Source organism: Dromiciops gliroides, chromosome 3 (genome assembly GCF_019393635.1).
Source record: "Dromiciops gliroides isolate mDroGli1 chromosome 3, mDroGli1.pri, whole genome shotgun sequence".
In the NCBI taxonomy this organism is placed as follows: Eukaryota; Metazoa; Chordata; class Mammalia; order Microbiotheria; family Microbiotheriidae; genus Dromiciops; species Dromiciops gliroides.
The window spans coordinates 618517166-618534627 of NC_057863.1; the positions used below are offsets into that span (position 1 = coordinate 618517166).

Sequence of the window (17462 nt, forward strand, 5' to 3'; positions counted from 1 at the left end):
TTCTTCAGGTTCTACAGTTTGGTAACATAGCCTCCTTCCCCATGCCACCTTGGGTTTTATGGTCAGGGCTTGGGTGGAGTTTGGGTAGTATGAGTAGGCACTGATTGGAATTGGAGGTGGGGGGAAGAGTCCAATGTTGGGAGCTAGGTGACTTGGTTTGAGTTTTGGCTCGGATCTATGCTACAGGAGTTGCTTCTCTCCTGACCTCAGTTTCCCTACCTGTAAAACGAGGGGATTGAACAAATGGTCTTTGAGGCTCCTTCTAGCTCAGACATTTCATGTTCTAAATTCAAGTTTCTCGTATCTCTGACATTCTTAGTTCTAAGGTCAGTGTTCAAATGTCCACCTGGTTCTTATGAATTCCAATTCTTTTTTTTCCTTTTTTTCTTTTTCTTTTTAATTTTTTCCCCAATTCTTTAATGAATGAATATTTATTGAGTACCAAACATGAGCCGGCTGAGCTCTGTGCAAGGTATTCTGGAAGATGAAAGAGAAGCAGCGCCAAGGGGCAGGTACACACTGGATTGTTTAACAATAATTCGAGGCTGCATGTGAATAAGTGAGTTCTTAGGGTGGGGTGGTTAGGACAGTCAACTTGAGAGAAGCAATACTTCCTCTGTGTTTGCTGGAAGGAAAAGTTTGGGATCTGTGGGAAAGATGGGGCAGAACAAGCCTGGCATGACTTCTCGGGAAGACGGTGTAGAAACTTCAACCGGCAAGAAAAGCAGGGTGTGTACCAGGCAGCCCAAGGCCACCTAGCACAGACTGGGAGAGGGCGGGGTCCCATAGGGCACGAGTGAATGACATTTGTCCAACCAAATGGGAAGATGTGAGCAAGGTCTGTGGGCTGGAGTTCTGGGTAGAAGGGGGAAGAAGAAAGAATGGGGATATGGCAGGTGAACTGGCAGCCTTAGTCTCTGCCTGGCATGGTTCCCTGGCCCCTAGCCTTGGGTCCCCCTTCCCCCACCTCCAGGAGCTCAACAGGCAGGATTGGGGTGGAACCCACTTCAAAGGGCTGGGGGAAGTCAGTCTGAGCCTGAAAGGAAGAAGTTCAGCCTTCTGCCACCCTCTGGGGATGGGGGAAGGAGGGGCCTCCTAATTAGATCTGTTCAGACTTCCTCCCTCCTCCCTTGCTTATCCCCCTCCCTCTTCCACCTACCCTGCCCCTGAAATAATCATAGCCCCCATTCCTCGAGCACCCTCATGTTACAGGATGCTTTAGTTACCACAGTTTGTAGAGTAGATGGGGTAAGTATCCTTAATTCCCATTTTACAGAGGAAGAGACTGAGGCCCAGAGAAATGAAACGATTTGCCATGGTCAAAAATAACTAGAAGGTGATGGGGTTGGGACTAGAGCAGTTAAACCAAATCAATCTACATGACCTCGTCTGATAGCATATGCAATATTCTGTAACCACAATCCCCTAGTATATTTCCATTCTTCTTAATCCTTGCCTCTCTTGCATCCAGTCTATGCTTTCCATGGGTTGTTCCTGATGCCTGGAAGGCTCTTCTTCATAATGGAATTTCTCCCTCTTAGCTTCCCTGGCTTCCTTTGGGTCTCCCACCCACTTCCCTGACAGCTACTTTCTCTCCCAGATGACTTCCCTCAATTATGCACATATGTTGTATGTACCTAGTTATTGTTATTTTATTTTTTGCGGGGCAATGAGGGTTAAGTGACTTGCCCAGGGTCACACAGCTAGTAAGTGCCAAGTGTCTGAGGTCAAATTCGAACTCAGGTGCTCCTGAATCCAGGGCCAGTGCTTTATCCACTGCAGCGCCACCTAGCTGCCCCCTGTACCTAGTTATTTGCATGTGACCTCTCCCATTATAGTGTAAGCTCCTTGAGAACAAGGCCCATTTTTTTTTTGGCCTTTCTGTATCCCCCATACTTAGCACAGTGCCTGGCACATACTAAGGACTTAATAAATATTTGTCGATGATTTACTGACTTACTGGAGGCTGGGGAAGGATTTGGAAGAGTAGAAATAGAAGGGGCATGACCATTGTCTACAAACATTGGATGGGTTGCCATAGGTAAGAAAATGTGTTCTGAGCAAACCCAGTTGGCAGAATTAGGATGGATGGGTGGAAATTACAGGGGGTAGGTTTCAGATTTAGATGTTTCTCTCGACAGACTGATCCCCTTGCTTGAAATGAAGGCTCTCCCTTCTAAAGCTGTTTAAAGGCAGCTGATGGCTCAGTGGCTAGAGCCCTAGACCTGGAGTAGAGATACACCTGAGTTCAAATCTGAGCTTAGACACTTAGCGACTGTGTTACCCTGGGCAAGTAACTTAACCTCCATCTATCTCAGTTTGCTCAACTGCAAAATGGGCATGATAATAGCACCAAACTCTCAGGTCTGTTGTGAGGATGAAATGAGGCAATGTTAGCAAAGTGCTAAAGAAAGTGGCTAGCACATAGTAGGTGCTTCATCAATGCTATTTCCCTCTTCATTTTTTTTTCCCTCCTCATTTGTGCCTCTTGGAATCACTAGCTTCCTCCTAGGTTTGACTCAAGTGCTAGCTCCTAGTAGTGGTTTATGGTCATTTGCCCTCTGTTAGTGCTTTGTATGTATTTGGCATATAGTTTGTATTTCTATTCCTTTGTGTGATGAATGCAATATAATGTAATAATACAAACTCCTTAAGGGCAAGGGGTGTTTGCTTTAACTTGGTATCCTCAGCACTTATGACACACAGCCTAGAACACAGGAGGCATTTAATAAATGTGGGGTTTTTTTGAAAATTAAAAAAACAAAAGCTTGTTTAATTTAATCGAAGGAAGAGTTTTCTAACAATTAGAGCTATTCATCAGTGGAATGGGCTGCCCCAGGAAGTAATGAACGCCTCATTCAATGATGGGGATGTATTTACGCTGAGTGACCACCTGTCAGGGATGTCACAGTGGGGATGGCAACATGGCCTGTGGTTGCACTGGGTGAACTCTTAGGTCTCAACTTGGAAATCTTAGAACTGGAAGGGACCTTAGAGGTCATCCAGACTAACTCCCACCTTTTACAGATGAGGGACCTGAGGTCCAGAGACATTGAGGGACTTGACCAAGGTCATGCTGCTGCTGCTATTCTCGTTCAGTTGTTTCATCATGTCTGTCACCCCATTTGGGGTTTTCTTGGCAAAGATACTGGAGTGTTTGCCATTTCCTTCTCCAACTCATTTTACAGATGAGGAACAGAAAAAAACAGGGTAAAGTGACTTGCCCAGGTTCACACAGCTAGTAAATAGATGACTCCAGATTGAAACTTTGGAAGATGCGTCTTCCTGTCTCCAAACCTGGCACTCTATCCACTGCCCCACCTAGTTACCCTAGGTCATATGGCTAGTCAGTATCAAAGACAGGAATTGAACACAGATCTATGTATGTATGTATGTATGTGTGTGTACACACACACACATACATACATACATAGACCTGTGTTCAATTCATATATATATATGTATATATAATCACACAAATTGTTTTATATGACCACTTTCTGCACATGATTTTATTTATTTTTTCTTTCCTCAGCAACGAGTACAACTCTCTAAAAAGGTGTACTAGAGTTGTAATCTGAACCTATGGTGGGGAGGAGGAGGATGAATTGAAGCAATTTCTATATAATTAGGACTACTTACCCTTGGGGGTAGGGAGTAGCTAGGTGTCAGTGCATAGAGCACTGGGGCTAGAGTCAGGAAGACCCGAGTACAAATCCAGTCTCAGATACTTTCTGGCTGTGTGACCCTGGGCAAAGTCACTTGACCCTATTTGCCTCAGTTTCCTCATCTGTAAAATGGGTTGGAGAAGGGAATGGCAAACCACTCCAGTATCTTTGCAAAGAAAATCCTAAATGGGGTGACAAAGAGTCAGACATGACTGAAACGATTGAACAACAAGATACTTGGGGTGGGTGGGGTTTGGGGGTAAGGTTTGGAGATAGAAAGGAAAGCAGGGGAATCCTGGCTGGGGAATCCATGGGACAAATTCTGTTCAGGAAGAGCACCAAGAGAAAAAAATTGGGGGGAAAGAAGGGTACGGTTTGGTTCCCGGCTCTTCTTGGGGCTCCTGGACATTTCAAAGGCTTCTAGATGTCATCTTGAAGGGGGTATTAGAGGCAATCCGGTTCAACTGTCCCATTATATGGATGATGAAATTGAGGCCCAGAGGAATGAAGTGACTTGTCTAGGGTCACATTGCTGGTATATGTCTGAGCAAGGATTCAAACTCAGGTCCTGACTCTTAGGAGCTCTTCATAACTGTGCCGTGTTGCTTCAAGGATTTCATATGACCTTAAAGGTCATTAGTCCAATGCACTCATCTTCCTCCACCCCCAATATGTTATTCTATTGATGTGGGGGGCCTCCCAGTATGGAAAATCCCTCTGCCAATGTAGATATTAAACTTGTCTATACTTATCATCCTAAGAAAGGAGTCATTAGGTGAGTTGGCCCTTGGCACACAGCTATCATGAATTGAAGGCAGCATTTGAACCTAGATCTTTCTGGTTCCAAGGTGAGGAAACTGTGCAGAAAAAAATGAGATGAGCTCAAGTTTAAATAGATTGTGTTGTTGTTCAGTTGTGTCTGACTCTCTGTGACTCCATTTGGGTTGGTTGGTTTGTTTCTTTTGGTAATGATACTGGAGTAGTTTGCCATTTTCCTTCTCCAGCCCACTATATATAATGTCAGCCCATTTTTTTTTCTTTTTTTTTTTGCAGGACAATGAGGGTTAAGTGACTTGCTCAGGGTGACACAGCTAGTTAAGTGTCAAGTGTCTGAGGCTGGATTTGAACTCAGGTCCTCCTGAATCCAAGGCCAGTGCTTTATCCACTGCGCCACCTAGCTGCCCCCCAGCCTATTTTTTTTTTGTATATTGGTAACTTTTTTCCTGAATTTGTTTTCTTATTCCTCCTTTTAAATATTTATAATAAGGAATGGCTGGGTGGGGGAGGGACAGATAAAAATCCAGTGAGAGAATAAATTCTATTCAAACTTATTTTCTAAAAAGAAAGAAAAGAAATATGTGCTGTAATTATTTTCTAGCAGTTCCTTTTTCTCCTCTAGCAGTCCCCAGTCCTCCAGGTCAGAGCCACCCCCATCCCTTCCAGTGCCTCTAGGGAAGAGGCTGGTGAAGGTGAGGATTATCCAATGAGACCATAATTTCTCCCTTCTAGAACTACTGTTGCCATCACATTGGCTGCTAAGAACAATAAATAAACATGAGACAGGGCTTTCTACCCATCTCCCTCAGTTTCCACGGTTTCGATGGTATTCAGGACCCGAGGGCCCTTTCCAGGCCTTTATAGGGTAATTCCATCTTCATTAGTGCTTATTATGTCTCTATAAATACCACCTTTCGGTGGTGGTTTATAAAGAGCAATCAACAGAACTTTTCTTCTTAGAAGCAAGTCACCCTGAGCACTGGCAGGGGAAGGGATCTGGGCTAGGCAGAGGCTAGTGTGCCTGGGTGTGCTCAGCTTTGTGGGTGCAGGTCAGTGGAACCTAGGATTACCCCTAGCCCCAAGTACACTCCTGTCCCCCTGATAGTATCTTAGTCTGCCAGCCCTACTCACAGACCTATAGAGCTTATAGAATTCAGAGCAGGGAGAGAGCTTAGAGCATAGAATGTCAGAAATGGAAAGAAACCTTAGAACAAAGGCTATTAGCTGGGGGTGGGGCAGGGGGAGGAACAGTATCAAATGTTAGAAAATAGAATGCACAGGGAAAAGAGACCTTGGAACAAAGAATGTCAATGCAGAGAGGGTTCTTATAACACAGAAAGTCAGAGTGAGGAAGGAACCTTCGGACAAAGAACGTCAAAGTTGGGGAAGATCTTAGAACATAGATTATCAGAATATGGAATGTCCATGGTTCGGAAGGGCCTTAGAATATAGAATGTCAGAACTGGATGTGACCTTAGAATATGAAATTGTCAGAGCTTAGAGAGGGTCTTAGGGAATATCAAAGCTGGGAAGGACCTTGGAATATTGATTATGAGAATATAGAATGCCACAGCTGGAAGGGACCTTGGACAAGGAACGTTAGAGTTGACAGGGAGTCTTAGAACATAGAATGTCAAAGCTGGGAAGGACCAAAGAACGCTGACTATCAGACCTTAGAATGTCAGAGGCGGAAGGGACCTTAGAATACAGGATATTAGCGGGGGTGGGAGGAAACCTTAAAATACAGGATATTAGAAAATAGATTGCCAGAGCTGGATGGGGACCTTGGAACAAAGAATGACAAAGCTGGGAAAGATCTTAGAACACAGACCATGAGAATATCGAATGTCAGAGCTGAGACAGGTCCCTAGAACATAGAATGCCAGGGCTGTAAAGGAACCTTACCATTCATCTAGGGCAAAGCATATGTGCGTCATATTTAAGTCTCTATGTGTAACAGTGCTTTATTCAGTGTCCCAGAAGTCTCAGTACCATTTTAAGCTTTATTAGCATTTTCTAACATTAAGCTTTAATGGCTTAAAATGGCACTAAGGCTTCTGGGACATCCTGTATATTGTAAGCGAAAAGAGTGTTGTATGATGGGCTTTAGAGGTAGAGTCTATCTATAAGATCACTTAGCCAAGCCTCATCATTTTACAGATAAGGAAACTGAGGCCCACAGAGGGACCCGTTACTTGTCCAAGGTGGCACAGTTAGTATGTAATATAGAAAATCTATCCAACCCTTCCCTCTGTAATACAACATTTAATTGAACACAAAAAATAGGGAACACCATTATAATCATGAACACGATTATGAAAGCTGCAACTGTGGGAGCAGGCTCTTGCTTACTCCCCACACGACCTTGGGCTTACTGTCTATATGACCCTTCCCTCCTCTGAGCCCCTCACAGATGAAGAAACTGAGGCTTCATCTGCAAAAATGAGGGGTTTGGACCAGGTGCCCTTGGAGGCCTCTTCAAGTTCTGAATTTTCTCACGCTGTGGCCCTTTCGCTCACCATATATAAAACACAAATTCCCCTAAAGGCTTGACTATGATACCTATGTACAAAGCCAAACATAGGCTAGCCACATACCGAATCTCAAATGCAAAATCCACAGAAAGAACTTGGCACTTTCACCCACACCAACACATTTTCACACTCACAACAAGGCACATACACACACACAGCCCTATAGACTTATCCAGAGTCTTCCACAAAACCTACAACGAATTCCTACAGAGCCCACATACATGCAGATCTATGCAACATAATATATACAGAATCCTCCCACACCACCACGGACAGCACACAGAGCCTTATATGGAAAAAAAAAACCCCAACAAATGACTGGTTTTAGAGTTAGAGGACCTGAGTTTTAAGTCCTGCTCTTCTATTATTTCCCCTTTCCTCAGTTTCCCCTTCTGGAAAATGAAGAGTTGGGCTGGATGATATTGTCAGTCCTCTATAGCTTTAAACCTTATGATCCTATATACACACATTAATACAATTCTGTCCTTCTCTCCTCACCTATACCCACAAGCCCATCCTAACTCCATATTCTGCCCAACTCCCACACACCCAAAAGGCTATACACGGGAACCCAGGAGCCCTTCCAATTACCTTGAGCAAAGGCTTTAATCCCACTGCCTACACAAAGCTCATTAATTCTCCTCCCACCTCCAGGGGAAACCTCTCTATCCAATTTCCAGATAGAGAAACTGAGGCCTAAAAGAGTCCAAAAGAAGGCCTGGCCTGCCACATCACCTTCAATACCCTCCCTCCTCCCCTCCCACACCTTTCCTTTTAAATAGCCAAGGCCAGTTCTGCCTTTAGACCAGGCCCCTTCGGCCCCTGGGGAGAGGAAATGGCCTTGTGAGACTGAGGGTCGATGAAAGCTGTTGTTGGCTGAGAATTCCTGGCTGAGGCCAAATGGGAATTAGGCAAGAGAAATCTTGGGTGGCCAGGAGGAAGGGAGAGTGGGAGAAAGGACATTTCCAGGTTTCTCTCCCTTAACACCAGCAGGTTCAGTTGGGGAGGGAGATGAGATCATGTCTGATACAACTTTGGGGAGAGGTTACTTAGAGGGGCCGGCTGGGGGGAGAGGAAGGGCAGGAAGAAGGGGAAGCCTCCTACTTTTTACTGGACCAATTCATAGATCATAGGATTTGGGGGTGGGAGGGTCTTAGATCAGAGTTTGGTCAAGTCAGTGAAACTCTCTGTTTTCTGAGAGGTCTTTTCCAAGTCTAGATCCATGAGCCCATCACTTTATGAGTTGGAAAGATGCTTACATAGAATGTAAGAGTGGACCTTAGGGGGCAGCTAGGTGGCACAGTGGATAAAGCACCAGCCCTGGATTCAGGAGAACCTGAGTTCAAAGCCGGCCTCAGACACTTGACACTTACTAGCTGTGTGACCCTGTGCAAGTCACTTAACCCTCATTGCCCTGCAAAAAAAAAAAAAAAAAAAAAAGAACACGGACTGCTAAAAAAAGAACACAGACTGCTAAAGGCAGCATGGTATAATGGGTAGACTGCTGGACTTAGCCTCAGGAGTTTTTAGTCTTTAGTTGGTGTTTAGTTGTTTCAGTGACCTCTGACTCTCCAAGATCCCCCCCTCCCCCCTTGGAGTTTTCTTGGCAAAGACACTGGAGTGGTTTTCCATTTCCTTCTCCTGGATAAATAGATCTGAGAATAATCAGCATGGAGATGATCACTGAATCTATGATGACTGTTCTCCAGCTCATTTGACAGAAGAGGAAACTGAGGCAAGCAGGATGAAGTGATTTGCTCTGGATCACACAGCTAAGTAAATGTCTGAGGCTGGATTTGAACTCAGGTCTTCCTGACTCCAGGCCCAGTGCTCCACTTTGATGCCTACAATCATCAGATCTAGGTTCTAATCTAGGCCCCCATACTTGATAGTAATGTCATCGGGAACAGTTCACTCAACCTTTGAACTTCAGTATTCTTATTTGTAAAACTGGGAGAAATCATGATACTTGCACCTCACAGTGTTATTGAGAGGAGAGAATTCTGCAGATCTTAGAGTACTATATAACTGAGGTGTTAAGCGTTTGTGACACCTTAGAAAATTTGGAAGCCCTTAATTCTAGAAACTTAAAAGTGTAAATATTAGAACATAATATTTTGAAAATGTAGCAACTTCCTTTTTTTTTTTTTTTTTACAGATGAGGAAACAGGGGAAGGGTTATCCTAGAGCTGAAAGAAACCTTAGGATTTATTGGGGAGTGGGGGAGGTACACGAATATTACACAAGGGGAAACTGAGGTCTGGAGAGGGGATGTTGACTCGACAGGTTACCTGGCTGATTAGTGGCAGAGCCATGGCTGAAGCAGGAATCTCCCACCTCCCACTCACTTCCCAACCATCAACTTCCTATGGAGCGGTGCCCGGCCTCCCAATCGCTCCTTGCTACCTGGGTGACCTTTGACAAATTAATTAACTTCTCTGGGCTTCGTGTTCCTCGTCTGTAAAATGAGGGAGCTGAACTATGATTGCTAAAACCACTTCCGGCTGGAAAGCTGTTATCCTGCGAGAGGCCAAAGTTCAAATCAAGCATTTATTAAGCGCTATTTGTTAAGGCACAGTGCTAAGCGCCGGGGGTCCTTGTCTTCGAGGACCTCGCAATCTAACGGAGGAGATAGTGTACAGAGAAGATATATACAGGGTCGAGGGAAGATTTGTGATTTCAGAGGGGAGGAGTGGGGGGTCGGGGCATGGCTGGGGAAACGCGCAAAGGTGGGCTCTGAGGTGAATCTTGAACTCCGGAGGCGACAGAAAAGGCCACTTCCCCCACCCCCCCAAACCACCGCCCCAATATAAAATCCAAAGTCCCGCGGAAGATCGCTGGGGCGAGTGAGCTTCCTGGGACCCAGGCTAGGATGAGCCGGTGCTGGCGCCCTACGGAGGATGCTCGCATCCAGGATCCCTCGGGGTTTCCCCTTCTCCCGGGATGGCTTTCGGTTCTCTCCCCCTCCCCCGGGCCTCTCTTCGGCCTCCCCCGCCCTCCCCGCAGTCCTGCCCCTTTAAAGACATTCCTGAGGGAGTGGCTTTGGTGACATCAGCGCGAGGCATGAATGAACAGGAGCTCAGTTCTCACCAAACTTCCATTAAGGAATCGTGGGCAGGAGGGAGCAGTCGGAGGTGTCTGCAGCCCGGGCGGTAGCCGGGGCAGGGGCAGGGGCAGGGGCAGGGGCAGGGGCCGGGGCTGGACTGGGCTGGGCTGGGGAGCGATCGGTCCGAAGCAGAGGCAGGAGCCAGGGAAGGTTGAAGACAACCCCAGCTTGCTGGACACCGAGGCAGCGCGCCATGGAGCTGCGGGGACTCCGGGCGCCCCTGCTCGCCCTCTCCTTCTTCCTGGGCTACACGCTGGCCGCGGCGCGGGGCAAGGAAGGTGAGCGGGCCGGCGGCCGGCAGAGGGTCTTGGGGCGGCGGCGGCGGAGGACGAGGATCAGGGCAGTCCCGCGGAAAGCCGCCCCCGGGAGGGACCGGGACCTGCTCCAGTCGCTGCTACTTGCGATATTGACCTGGCGCCAGTGGGTCTCCGGCTTGGGGCTTCCGAAGGAGAGCCGGGGCTGAGCCGGGCCGGCCCGGGGAAAACCCCCATCTCCCACCCCCATGCCTAGGTCCCAGGGGGGCAGATGCACCGTGATCGGAAGCGGAGTAGGGTGGGGTGAGGTACGGTGGGGTGGGGGCAAGGGGCGGGAAGGGGGAGGGGGCGAGGCGGCCGCCGGACCGAAGGCCACGAGGTTGTGATGCCGGGCAGCCGCGGGGCGCCGCCGGAGCCGGGGGTACTGAGGCAGGGCAGTAGCTTCCCCTGCGGGCGAGTTTGGGGGATCACTTGGAAGTGGGGACAAGGAGACTCTAGTCGGGCTCTGGCTGTACACTAACCCGGCCCCTCTTATTTGAGGGGGCATAGAGTATTATTGTGGGGGGCGTCTTTCCTTTTGGGGGGAAGAGAGGGGAGGCTGTTTGACAGTCCCAGAGCGCTTGCTGTAGGTGAGCCACATTTCCCAGAGGTTCTGAGCTCCTCCCCATACTTTGTTCCCAATCCCTTGTTCTGCGCGATGCCCTCCTCCCACTCCCGCTCCCCATCCCCCCCAAACTGCAGGACCCATCACCTTGCAACTTTTGAAGGTGGGGTGTGGAAATGAGAGGCCGGACAGGAAGTCTCTGTGCCCCAGGTTCTGTGAGAAGGGGTGACTCAGAGCGCTGAAATGCAGTCGGTGGGGGTGCGGTCTCCCGGCCCGGTGGTGTGTCTATCACGCCTTTGGGGGGAGCCCCGGACTCACGGGGATGGTGATTCAGCCCCTACCCCAATCCTTCAGATTTCCCTCCGCTCACATTGAAAGGGCTGGGGTTGAAGGGAAAGAGTGAAATGGAATCCGGGAGCCCACTAGCCCCTTGGATTTCTGAGCTGTCTCTGCTCCATACCACTTATCCGCCCCGGGAGACATGCCTCGAAATTCTGAGCCTCAGTTTCCTCATCTGTAAAATGCCCTCTCACTCACAGGAGAGGAAAGCACCTCCAAACCATATTTAAACAGCTTTTAATGAGGGTCAAAAGCTTGCCATAGTGAGCTTGCTTGAGCTGGGGGACAAATGCTCCGCTCCCTGGGAGGGCAAGTCTACGAGATCCTGGCTGGGACTAAGATAGGGACATGCCCCTCCAGGTAAAACACAGCGGGGCTTTATTTCTCCTTTCTCCTGCCTCCCCATCTGGGGGCTACACCCCTTCCTTTTCTGACTCCGTTTTTACTGGCCAAGAGTGATTGAAAAATTGAATGAGGACGTTTTTCCCTCTGGTAACTGAAGGAGGGAGAAGGGAGAAGAAGGGAAGGGATTCCAGAGAATCAGTCAATATGCATTCATAAAAGGCTTACTCTGTACCAGGTATTCTGCAAAGTGATAGGGATACAGATAAAATGCAAAAAACCCAACCCCAAACCCCAAAACACACCTAGATAAGCAGCCATGGAGCTTGTCCTAGGGCTGAGAAAAGGTGGGGCTCACAGCTCCAATGAGGGTGACAGAGGAGAGCCCCATCTGCCTTCTCCTTTCATTTTCATCCAGTTTAGCACCATGCCTTACATATAGCAAGTGCTTAATCAGTGTTTGTTGACTGATTTCCATCCTCCTCATTAGTGGGGCTGAGGTTTTAAAATTCCCAGTTGGGAGGAAAAGATCTCCCAGAAAGCAAACAATTTTGGAAGTGGGGAGAAAACATTGGTCTTACAGGGGAATATATTCCTTCTTCCACCTGGGGAATTGAACCAAGGAGTTCTTTGGGAGAGGGTATGTATGAATGAATTGGGGGCCTCCCCAGAAGTGGATGGGCAGAGGATGAGCCACTCAGACCAACACCCCCCATGCCTCCCCTCCCTGTGACTAAGTTGGTTCAAGTATGGCCTTCCCGTAGTCTGAGGTTGGAGAGGAAAGACAGCTGGAAAATCTCCCTGCCCCCCCTTTCCTGCTGACCCAACTTGGTGGGGGGCTGGGAGAGAAAGGTATTTCAGGATGAACTGATGATTCAACCAGAGCTTCCCTCCATCTTATGGCTAAACTCAGCCGCTCTCCGGATTTCAGCCTTTCCAGGGTAGGCTGAGGGGGTAGGGGGCAGGGGGAGGGATGGGTTTCTCCTCTTAAGTATCCCAAGGCTGGTTAGTATTCACACAATGGTGGGCTGGGAACAGGGAGGGGTTCTGAGCTGTCATTTAGTTTCTGCCTGGAGAGCCCCTTGGGGTACAGTCTTCTGAACCTTTAGACCACCTGTAGATGTAGGTTTCCAATTCTGGCACTCAGGTTTTTCCTCTATGGGCTCAGGGCCTTGGTTCTTTCTCCCCTGATGTGCACACCAGTAAAACCACAGCCTGGTATCTTGCTTCCCTCTCCTTACCTTATGCTATCAAACTGCTTGGTACATAGTAATTGATGAATGAGGGTCTGGTGATTGATAGATTATCTCTTGCTCATCTTCTCTCTGGAGTTCGAGTCTTCTTACAGTACAATGGGACAATCGGAAGGGGATCTCAGAGAGAGGTGACCCATTTTTACTGATGGGGAAACTTAAGAGGGAGAAAGTCATCATGAAAGCATGTGGCAGAGTCCATGATCTTCATCTCATTAACATTCCAAAAGCATGGGATGAAAAGAAAGGTCACCAATAAAGAAAGTGGAAGCCCAGGGAGCCCCTGGGTTCAAATCCTGCCTCTTTTTCTTCCTGTGGGAAACAAGAAGGGGTGACCTGGAAGGTCCCAGTTCTGTATTTGTGAGGCCAGTTTCTGGGAGTCATCACTCAAAGGGACCCCTTTCCTTGGAACCGGCATCTAGTGATGAGCCAGTGAAACACAGGTTGCCAAGCCTGCCTCTAAGCTCTGATAGGCTGAGCAGGGACTTTTAAGGCTTTTCCAGGGAATTTCCAGCAAACGGAAGCCCCCCCCCCCCATCCAGGTTGTTTGATACCACTTAAATTGGGGCCCTGAGAGCTCAGGCATCTGGCATGGGATTGGGGAAGGTGGGGTTACTTAAGAGAGAAGCTGGTTCTAGAGGCTGGAGGGTTCCCTTTGAGGGGAGGTGGTTAACCCCAGGACTTTGCTCCACCTTCTTCAAACATCATAAGATTTAGTGCTGGAAAGGACCTTAGACGTTATCCAGCCCGAGTCCCCCCCCCCCATTTTAAATATAGAAAACTAAGGTCCAGAGAAATGACTTGCCCAAGGTCACTCATGTAGCAAAACAGCAGGATGAGCATTTGAACCTATCTGACTTCCAAAGCCAACGTCCTTTTCCCTACACCAACTCGTTAACCTTGTCCCCTGGGTCCCTGGCAACACTTACCAGCCTTTGAAAGTCTCCTCCCCTACCCACTCCACGGGATGAGGAGGGATCGGAAACACCAGTCCGGTTCTAACTTCCAGCCAGAAGATGGGGGTGGGGGGGGTTTCAGAGGGAGATCCCTTATTTTCCAATCTCATCTCTCTCTAGGGGAGGGGGGGTAGCAATGCTGAATTCCTTCCTCTTGGGCCAGAACATTCCATTTCCGAGGGGGGAGGGGGCGGTGGGGGTCTGTGATTTTCCAGGCCTGAGCATGTCCGAACAAATCAGCTCTCCCTCTCCCGGAGGGACCTCCCTTCCCTCCCCTCCCTTCCCCCCCCTTCCCTCCCCCCCCCCCCCCCCCCCCCCCCCCGCGCTTCCCCACCTCCCCTATCTCTCTCCCTCTGCTGGCAGGCAGGACACTGCAGCCTCTGACCTGGGGCCTGAGCCACGTCGGATTTCCTCTTTCAGATCTAAGCAGTCTGTATCCTTCCTCTGACTGGCTACTGTGCCAAGAAGAGCCAGGATACCCTCCCCCTGCCCCTTCCCCTCCTCAGGACTCCGGGACTGATAACCCCAGCTCACATGATATAATCATAGGATTGAGAGCCGTTAGGAATCCATCATTTGATATCTATCATTTTGCAAAAGAGGAAACTGAGGGACATGGAGAGAGCCTGACTCACCCGAGCCAGATGGCTGTTTACTAATAACAGAGTCGGTGTTTACTAATAACAGTCCATCCTTGAGAGGCCCTTCTCACTTTTTCTCTGTACCACTATCACTTAGCCACGTGTGGCTCGTGAGAGGTGCTAGGTGGCTCAGTAGACAGAGCCCTGGAGTCAGGAAGACCTGGGTTCAAATCCTACGTTGGGAACTTTCTAGTGCCTGTGACCCTGGGCAGATCCCTCAAACTCTCTCAGCCTCAATTTCCTCTTCTGTAAAAAGAGCACCCACTTCTCAGGATTGTTTGTGAGGTTCCGGTGAGATAACACAGGTAAAATACAAGTGAGATGTAAGTGCTAGTTATTATTAAATGCTTATTGATTGATTCATTGATTCTCCCTCTTGCCCATCCATGCTGAGGGTGTTGTGCAGTAGTGGAAAGAGTTCAGTGTTTTGGAATCCCAGCTCTTGGCTCCAAATGCTCAGCCTCCAATGTGCGAGCTGGATGACCTTGGGCAGTTAGCTGACCATTTCATCATCTTTACCATTTCCCTTATCTTTCAAATGAAGGAATTGGGTTCTAGGCTTTCTGGGGTCCTTCCCGATTTTAGATCCTACCTCTCTCTGCCTTTGTTTCTTCATCTGTTCCACAGGGGGAATAAAGGCACCTGGATCTCACAGGACTGTTCAGGATTAAATGAGATCAGGGCCCGAGGACACTTTGTAAACCTAAACCCTCAGTTATCATGATCTTCATTTCCCTGGCCTGGGCCCCCTACGGCCTATGGGATGGAGGGTCCTAGGCCTCTCTGCACTCTGGGCCTTCTCTGCCCCCTAAGCCCTGAGGGAAACCCTTGATCTTGGCCCTCCCCCGGCTTACTGAATGGGGCCCACTTGGGCTTTTTCTGGGCCTACCTTGAAATCTCCCCATTTAATCCCAAAGCTTTGCTCCCTTTGGAGAGGTAATCACTGCTCTCCCTCCCACCCAAACTCCTTGTCATCTGCTGGGCCCCTGCGGCTGTGCTTTTTTGGGGGCTTTACTGAGTAGGCAATAGGTGTCTGTATGTGGGGGGTGACCTGGATACTGGGAGGGTGGGTGTGGCATCTGGGTCGAGCAGAGAGCCAGGAAAGCTGTGGGGCAGGATGGGTAGAGACGGTCAGGCATGGCTAGTCCTGGGCCTCCAAGATGACCCTTGAGGCCACTGCTCCCCTCTTGGCTGTTGCTTCCTTCCGGAGCAGAGCCTAGCCTCTCTTTCCCCCCAACACCCCCCCTTCCCCCTGACCATAGCCTTTAGATTCTCCCTTCCTCTGGTCCTCCCCACACCCCACCCTACCCCCACCCATCTTTGTATCATAGCCCCAGGGCTTAGTCACTTCTCTGGGCAGCCTGGGTCACCCAAAGATAATTCCTGTCTAATTCTATTGAATAAGCATGCATTAAACACCTACTACTACACTGTATACTTACCTAGTGCTAGATTCACCACTGGGAGAATATTTTTTAAAAGATGGGCTTTTTAAAATTAGTATTTTATTAGTATTGGGTACTCCTGGTGGAGAAATTTCTTTTACTGGTGACTTGCACTTAGTCCTTAGTCCCTCCCTCTTTTCCCCCATAAGTGTTTTTCTCTTATTACAGTGCCTGACACAGAGTAACAGGCACTTATTAAATGCTTGTTGACTTCCTCCTTCCTTCCTTCCTTCCTTCCTTCCTTCCTTCCTTCCTTCCTTCCTTCCTTCCTCCTTCCTTCCTTCCTTCCTTCCTTACTTCCTTCCTTCCTTCCTTCCTTCCTTCCTTCCTTCCCTCCCTCCCTCCTTCCTTCCTTCCATCCTTCCCTCCTTCCTTCCTTCCTTCCTTCCTTCCTTCCTTCCTTCCTTCCTTCCTTCCTTCCTTCCTTCCTTCCTTCCTTCCTTCTTTCCTTCCTTCCCTCCTTCCTTCCTTCCTTCCCTCCTTCCTTCCTTCCTTCCTTCCTTCCTTCCTTCCTTCCTTCCTTCCTTCTTTCTTTCCTTCCTTCCTTCCTTCCTTCCTTCCTTCCTTCCTTCCTTCCTTCCTTCCTTCCTTCCTTCCTTCCTTCCTTCCTTCCTTCCTTCCTTCCTTCTTTCCTTCCTTCCTTCCTTCCTTCCCTCCCTCCCTCCTTCCTTCCTTCTTTGCTTCCTCCCTTTTCTTCCTCCTTCCTTCTTCCCTCCTTCCCTCCTTCCCTTCCAAAGATACTGGAGTGGTTTGCCCTTTCCTTCTCCAGTGGATTAAGGCAAATGGGTTAAGTGACTTACCAGAGGCTGGTTTTGAGTTCCAGTCTCCCTGACTCCAGGCCCAGCACTCTATATCCACTGAGCCACCCAGCTGCCCGGAAAAAACAACAACAACAACAATTTAAATGAGTTGAGATCCCTTGGTCTCCTGGGCTGCATGGTGCACACAGCCCAGTAGAATGAGAGGGAAGTAACGCTGAGGGAGCTAGGTGACTTCTTCAGAGGAAGGGCCTTGCCAACCAAGGATCAGGAGAGGCTTCCTGGAGGAAGTGGCAGCTTTGAGTTGGGCTTTCAGGAATTCGTGGGGAATGCAACAAATAAGAAGTAGAGGGAGGGCCGTCCAAGTGGGAGATAGAGAGCGGGCACAGAAATTGAGGCAGGGAGATGCAGGGTGTTTTGTGGAGGAGACAGGGGGAGAAGCCCAATTCTCTTGAGCCTAAAGTGATTGAAGGGCAAGGATTGGGAGATGAAGCTGGAAGAGGGCTTGGTGATGGACTGCAGAAGGCCTTGAATGCCAGGCAGAGGAGTCGGGAGCCCCTGAAGATTTGTGAGCAGGAGCTTCCCTCTCTCCGTGCTTGCTCTCTGAGCCCTGGACCCTTCCAGTCACCCAGGTCTTGGTGGTCAGGGGGAGGCAGGAGCTGGGAGGGGGTTGTCACCATGACAGGGGCTGTCTAAAATGTGAGCTGATCTGCCTACCCAGCATCGGTGAAGGGGCCTCAGCCAGCTGTGTCTGTTTGGGGGGATGGGGCTTATATCTCTTCCCT

At 48.8% G+C, this 17462-nt stretch overlaps 1 protein-coding gene across 1 annotated transcript in view; it reads left to right on the forward strand.

Annotated features, from left to right (window-relative positions):
• The first annotated feature begins 10201 nt into the window (after positions 1–10201).
• Positions 10202–17462, forward strand: part of EPHA2 (EPH receptor A2) — a 44641-nt gene continuing 37380 nt past the window's right edge. The window contains 1 exon segment of the mRNA XM_043997629.1: positions 10202–10363. Coding sequence (XP_043853564.1) covers positions 10279–10363 — 85 coding nt within the window. The 5' untranslated portion in view covers positions 10202–10278.